Genomic DNA, 7,118 nt, shown 5'->3' with positions numbered 1-7,118 from the left:
ACAACAGCTTTGCCCTTGCCCTTGGTTTTCTTTGGGGCGGCTTAGCTTGCTTCATGGCTGGCCTTTTGGGTTTCTTGGACCAAAATTTATCACCTTTCTGGAATGACATATGTTATAAAAGGCCACAATTCGAATGAAACATAAGAAATAGAGACAAAGGGCGGGTTAAAATTGTTTACCTTGGGTGCCGGATTAATTTTGCAGAAGGGTTTGAGGCCGATTTGACCGCATTTTCCCGCAGGCTCGCCGGTCAGCTTCTTGATGATGGTGACAATATTCTTTTCCGTTAAAGCCGTATGGAAATAACATTGAGGATGATCTAAGGTGCCATCAAACTCGCACATTAGCCCGTCCCGGCGACTCAAAGGAAGGATGCGCCATTCGACCCAGCAGCGGATCAAGTCGACCCCAGTAAGGCCGTTGTTTGTCATAGATCTTAACTCGGACAATACTGGGATAAAATCTGATTCATCCTCTTCGGTGAGCTTGTCCGGAAGCTTGAAATTCGTTGGAAGGCGGTCTTTCCTATAGCCCAGAAGCTTGTTTTCTCCTGCAGGCGAGGTCTCTTGACAGTAGAACCAAGACTCGCCCCAGCCTTTCGGATGGCTTGGCATGGCGAGTGAGGGAAACGGGCTATCTCTGCGGCGCTGAACATTTACACCGCCAAGTTCCAGGCTGGGACCATTGTGAAATTCCGTTTGGCGATTTAAGTGGAAAAAGTACCAAAATAAGGGAACTGAGGGTTCCATCCGCAGATAAGCCTCACAGAACACTTGGAACTGGCATAGGTTACTTATCGAATTAGGTCCCAGATCCTGGAGGCAGACGTTCATGAATGCCATGGCGTCTCTAAAGAACTTTGATCCGGGCGGTTTAAAACCTCGCTCAAGGTATTCGACGAAAATGACTATCTCCCCTTCTTTGGGGTTGGGGAGATCCTCTCCGAACCCGGTACGCCAGCCGATAACATTCTGAGGGTCCAAGTTGTCCGTTTTCACATAATCTGCTAGTATGGTGTCGTCGACTTTGATAGGGAGTCAGTCACTTTTGAAGACGGTGTCCATGTTACAAAGGAGTAAAGTACGGGTGAATTTACACGTCTTGAACATCTACCATAAGGGGTGAAATAAGTTCATTTGACTCGCTAAGTAATTTGTTCACGGACTAAGGGAAAATCTTGACCCGCCATGTAAAGATCCGGGTCGGGTTGCTAATATTTTAAAAAATACTAACTGCTTCATTCATAATTTATGGATTTCATGTTATATTTAATTAAAAAACACGTGTGCCATTGGAATGACGTGAATCATAATTACTGGCCGGCTGAACACCGGTCCCTGCAGGCGGCCCTCGCATCGGAGTTGCTCTGGGCGGCACATATCTGCGCCCATGGGATCCTAAAAGAAAACAGCGCCCATGAAGAATATCATGTTTGTCACCTATATATTGAAGTATGTGCTTCAGCCTTTTTTCCACATTATATCATGTATGTCACTATCCTTTCCTAAAATAATTCATGTCTTCCGTCCGGTTTTCCTTCACTTTGATCATTTTTCTTCTTCCACTTTGAGCATTTTTCTTCTTTTATTTTTTACTTCTTATTTTTTGGTTTCCTTTGCTGCATCAGGGATTTCAAGTTTTTATAAGTGATTTTACTTGATTGACAAGTTTCCCTCCACCTCTCTTTTCTGTTTATTTACAAATTGGTTTCATTTAGTTTTTAGGTGCGTGAACCTATTTTTAATTTTGTGAACATTTTTTTTAAGATTATTGAATATTTGTTTCTAAAACTATGGACATTTCTCAATTCAAAAGTCTTTAATAATTCATGGTCAATTTGTGCGTAGAACTTTCTGGAATTCATAAGAAGAATAATTTATTCATAGGGAGGTGCTTCTTTTTTTGACCATTTTTGTTTGGGAGTGAACATCAGCGACCAACTATTTTTGGATCCAGGGAGCAAATAATTCGACGCCGGTTGCGATGGAGTGAAATATCACTATTTGAGCGGTCCTGGTGTCCCTTTTGCAAAGAGGAATGGAAAGTGTTCTCCACCCGTGGGTCGGCCCGCACATCGAACCCCAGATCATTTCTCACTCGCCTAATTTATATCTACTTGAGATGAAACTAATCCTTCGCATGCACATGAAGGCCTCCTTGACTCGCAAGATTCTCAAACACACACAATACGAAAACACATGATTGCAATATCATGTCTGCTTTTTTTGGGGTGTGTGTGTGGTGTGTGTGTGCGTGTGTGTGTGTGTGGGGGGGGGGGGGGGGTGGAGGAGCCATTGTCGTGTCTATCTACATTTTGTAGGAATTGATTTGTTTAATTGTATCACAGAAAAATCGGATGATTCACTCCAAGAATTTTGAGTGAATGCAAAATTCCCCATGAATATAAGAAACAGTACAAAGGAGTATATAGGGAAAACTTCAATTTTCTGATTCAACAGGAAAAATCAAACGACCCGGCAAACAAATTTTTATAAGGTTTCAGTCCTCGAAAATTGCAATGAAAATCAGAGAGGCACTTAACCTCGTACGTGGTTCGGGGATGGCGCCTGGTCGATCGTTAGAGTGCTGCTACTACGCAGGACCGCGATGTGTTCGACAAGTACTGATGATTCTGAAGGCGGGCCTGGCAACGGAGGATTCACTGCTTTTTTAGCCTGTGTTTTCGTGCGTGGCACTGTCGGGGAATCAGCTTTTTTGCAAGCTGCGACCGAACATTGACTACGGCCTTTGATTGATCAAACAAAACAAGTTTTTTTTTATTTTTTTACATAGAAACAAAACAAGCTTGATACATGGTGGCTAAATCACAGCATGTAATGGACATTGTATCCTTCCTTCTCACAAGATATATACTACAGCATGTAATGGACTCTCGTAGTACATATATCGGTGAAATTCCTTATCAAAATATATAGGTACCATTTTTAGCCAAGGAGAAAAAGAGAGCATGGGTAGGCTGGGTAAATGTGGTAGGCCGGATACGAGTACGACCACTTACGTATCCACACTTGATAGCAGTGAAAAATTACTTTCATTTTCGTAGTATCATAGTTTAATTAATTCGTTGGTAAACAAGTGTATACACCAAATAATTACTCCACTGGGCGGTAACAAATTAAAGCTGGCCAGGACAGAGGACGTAGTACGTGTCAGTGGTTTGGTGTACACGTGTGCGAGTGTGTCCATGCAAGCCATGACGACTAATCTTGCCATGCACTACACCCACCGACCAAACCAACGAAGACCATTCTCCTCCTTCACTCCAAGCAGCTTTAGCAGTACGTAGCTTATTCTTCTTTCCGGTGTGCGTGCGTGCGTTCGATCGACGGCGACGATTCGAACCACTACTTCTTGCTGCTGTAGTACTCCTCCGCGAGGAGCTCGTCCAAGACCCTGTCGTCGAGGTACTCCAGCTCCACCTTCTCCGTGTCGGGGACGCGCCTGCTCGCGGCAGCGGTGGCGGCGCCCGACGAGGAAGACGACCCGCCACCGCCACTCATCCTGCCAGCCTCGCCGGGGAAGTTGAGCACGGCGGTGGCGCCCTTCTGCGCGAATGCGGCACGGTCGTAGGCGCGCGCGGCCTCCTCGGCGGTGTCGAACGTGCCGAGCCAAACGCGGGAGCCGCCGCGCTCCGGGTCCCGGATCTCCGCCGCGAACTTGCCCCACGGCCTCTTCCGCACGCCGCGGTACTTGCCCTCCTTCTTGTCATCCTCCATACGATGCTAGCTAATTCGGTATTGCTAGCTAGCTAGGAGGAGGGGTCAGCTCGCATGCATGCAGATGCAGATGCAGATGCAGGCAAGGCAGACGCAGCTATATATATCTTTGTGAGCTTATGATCTAGAAGGAGCTAGAAGGCACTAGTATCTAGCTTGCTAGCGCTAGATACTCGTAGCAAGCTACTAGCTAGCTAGCTGCGTATATGTATGTGGCTGCCGGCATATGCAGGTGCAGCTAGCTATTTATACAGAATGGGCGGTGCATGCAGCAGCAGCTAGCTAGCGTAGCGAGCTGAGAGCTAGGGCGTTTGCATCATGCAGACGTACCGCGCTCCGGCTCTGCTGACCGTTCCCGGAAACCACCTCGATCGACATGGACGAATAATCAGCTGCAATAATCAAGCAGTTGGGGTGTGGGAGCGCGCGGGGATAAGATATGCATATTCTCCGATCGATCGAGAAAACTACGTCAGTTTAAATTTACTGGTGATCGATCGGCATGACCCCGACAGTAGAAAGATGTATGGAGATTGGCCGGGCGGCGCCTGCGCGCGTGAGTTCTGTTCCAGCCGTGACGCCCGATGGATGCCGAGATGCGTACGTCGGCTGCCGCCGACCGCTGCTGGAAAGCGGCCGGTGGCATCGGAATCTCTGTTCACGTGGGGGCACGGCCCCGACGGCGAGACTAAGCCGAGAAAAAGCAAGCCCGCACGGAGGGAGGAATTTTCGCCGGCCGGCGACACCAGCCATCGGTCGACCTTACAGGTGGGTCGTCATTTGTCCCGATCGACTATTAGCCATGGATCAGTTTGGCAACTTGGCATGCATGTCAGTAAGTAGGTCACGGATGGACGGACGGGATTTGAGGAGCGGAGGTGCATGATGCACTGGCGGAGTCAGTGGCATCAGCTTGCACCGTAAGTCCGTCCCTGTGCTGTGAACCGTGGCAGCCTATCGGCACGGGCCGCGCCGCTCGTGCATATGATCGGTGACACAAGTCGTGTTGCATGTCTCGCGCGCCGGGATACACACCCTCACGCCTCGGAACTTGTCGACCGGCATTGCCAGCGTACGTGTACGTGCGTGGAGGGCCATGGATCAGATCGAGCTAACACCAAGAACGTGCCGCCTTGATCGAGCTCTCTGGTACGTTCACGCATTCCATCTCCCTTTCCTACAGTACGTAGCTAGTGCCAACTTGCCATTGAGAATGAAGGAGAAGAAAAAAGATAGTGCCAACTTCTTCCAACAGAATCCATGCTTCGACCCCGAGAAAAGGAAATATATGCGAACCCAGTAAAGGAAATCAAAGGGCCGGAAAAAGAAAAGAAAATATCGGCCAGTGTGTGATGCTTCTGTACCAAGTTACGTACGATCCAGGCCTCTCGTTCGGGCCATGCACGTAGCTAGCCTATCGGCATTTTGCTTGTGTGCTACCAGTTACTATAATAACAGCGTTACGTTAGTACCATGCATACCAAAGGCACTACGGCTCGATGTATGGCTAGCTAGGAGCCACACACGCATTGGATCACAAACTATACGTACCCACGGTTTACAAGTTATCTCGCACGTTTTTTTTAGTTTATCCACTTGCTCTACATCCAAAGGTATCATTCGGTACACCTCCCCTGAGAAATGGTTACGGGTTTTAAAAGCAATTTCATGAATAAACATATTATGTTCTTTTGTCTGTCGACCAACAATAATTCAGCTTACACACGTTATCCCCGATATCAGTTTCATTATGTTTCTTAATTGGTGTTCAGGGGTATTACCCCTAAATAACCGGGCAACTTTTTTTTGTCTTCTGAAACTCTATCCATATGTTGTTTATCTCGATGAAAATTCCCCGCTTGATTTTTTTCAAAAAGGAGGAAGGCCTTCAGCCTCTGCATCTGGACGATGAATGCAGTCACTTTATTAATTATTCACAAAACCTTACAAAGAGATACATCAGTAAGTCTAAAACTACCGTCTAGGCAACATCTCCTATCCAGTTAATGAAGGGATGCTGATAGTGTGGACCTAATATCAAACAGACCTCGCAGCCAAGCCTAACATCTATGACCTGAGGCCCCAACCAAGCCACTTGCCGAATATGGGGCACATTCCAATCCGGCACACTCACAGTGGCCGCCGCCGCCACCTGTCACCAGTCCATCTTCATAGCTGTACTGATGCATCAACCTTGTTTGACCTAACTGTCGTCGGTGCCACACGCACTAGTAGAAAACAAGGCTTTGGTTCTGGCCAGATCAGAGCCTTAGTCCCGGTCTTGTTACGAACCGGGACTAATGTGTGCATCAGCCCGGTTCGAGCGGCTAGGACGTCGGTCGGGCCTCAACATGCATCAGTCCCGCTTCGGTTGGGACCTTTAGTCTTTGGTTCCAGACACCAACCGGGACTACATGTTCGTCTTCGGTCCATGTTTTAGACACAATCGGGATTAATAAGATGCACACACACACACACACATACATATATATATATGTGTGTGTGTGTGTGTGTGTGTGTATGTGTGTGTGTTGCTCTGTTTTACCTTCCTATGCATATGAGGTGTTCGATGAAATGCCCGAGCCACACTTAACCTTTCTCCTCTATTCTTCCTCCAAGCTCCATTTTCATCATGATTTGATGGTGCCCCAACTATCCAAATGTTCCAAAAGGTTAGCAACTTCATCCTTTCATCGCTCACTACTAGTTTACCTCTTTCATATGCTGTAGAAGTAGAGTGGCTTGTGGGTTTTACTAGAGGGGTGTGTGTGTGAGAGAGAGTTTATTTGATTTAGATGCACAATTTGAGCTCAAATTAACTTCTTAGTTTGCACATGTGTAGGGTGTAGTCCCGTCTCCTTCCCCGTCCTCACCACCATCGATTGCCCGCCCCGGTCTCGTCGCCGGCACCACCGTGGTGAGCCTCTTGTTCTTATCTTTTTTTTAAATAAAAAATTCTTACTTTTATGATTTAGATAGCTACTTGCATAATTTTCTTACTTGTATTATTGTTTGTTATTATATAGTGTCATGGTTTTGGTATCCGGCCTCGTCGGCTCTCGTCTGGTCTATGATTCGGATGTGGTATATTATCTTTTATAACTATTTGTTTTATTCAGTGTGTATAACAATTACGCGGACCAAATTGACATAGATGTCTTTATCTAGGAGGTATGTGAACCGGACCCCTTAATATTGCAGAAGCATAGGAGATGAAAAGAGAGAAACGTTAAATGACATAAGAGAGGCACTTTTATATTATTTTATAAAAAATAACTCGATAGAACTATTTGTCACTCTCTAATGAAAAATAACTTGATAGAATTATTTGTCACTCTCTCATTAAAATCTATATAATCAAACATTGCATTCATATAAACA

The 7,118-nt window shown here is 46.3% G+C and overlaps 1 protein-coding gene across 1 annotated transcript; it reads right to left on the bottom strand.

Annotated features, from left to right (window-relative positions):
* Window positions 1–3,122: 3,122 nt before the first annotated feature.
* Window positions 3,123–3,930, bottom strand: LOC123447257 (ethylene-responsive transcription factor ERF096-like). The gene has a single exon (XM_045123846.1). It carries the CDS (start codon window positions 3,735–3,737, stop codon window positions 3,366–3,368), a length of 372 nt encoding a protein of 123 aa, XP_044979781.1. The 5' UTR covers window positions 3,738–3,930; the 3' UTR covers window positions 3,123–3,365.
* Window positions 3,931–7,118: the final 3,188 nt, after the last annotated feature.

Source organism: Hordeum vulgare, chromosome 4H (genome assembly GCF_904849725.1).
Source record: "Hordeum vulgare subsp. vulgare chromosome 4H, MorexV3_pseudomolecules_assembly, whole genome shotgun sequence".
In the NCBI taxonomy this organism is placed as follows: Eukaryota; Viridiplantae; Streptophyta; class Magnoliopsida; order Poales; family Poaceae; genus Hordeum; species Hordeum vulgare.
Note: the sequence above shows the minus strand (reverse complement) of the source record. Positions and strands in the feature narration are given on the sequence as shown.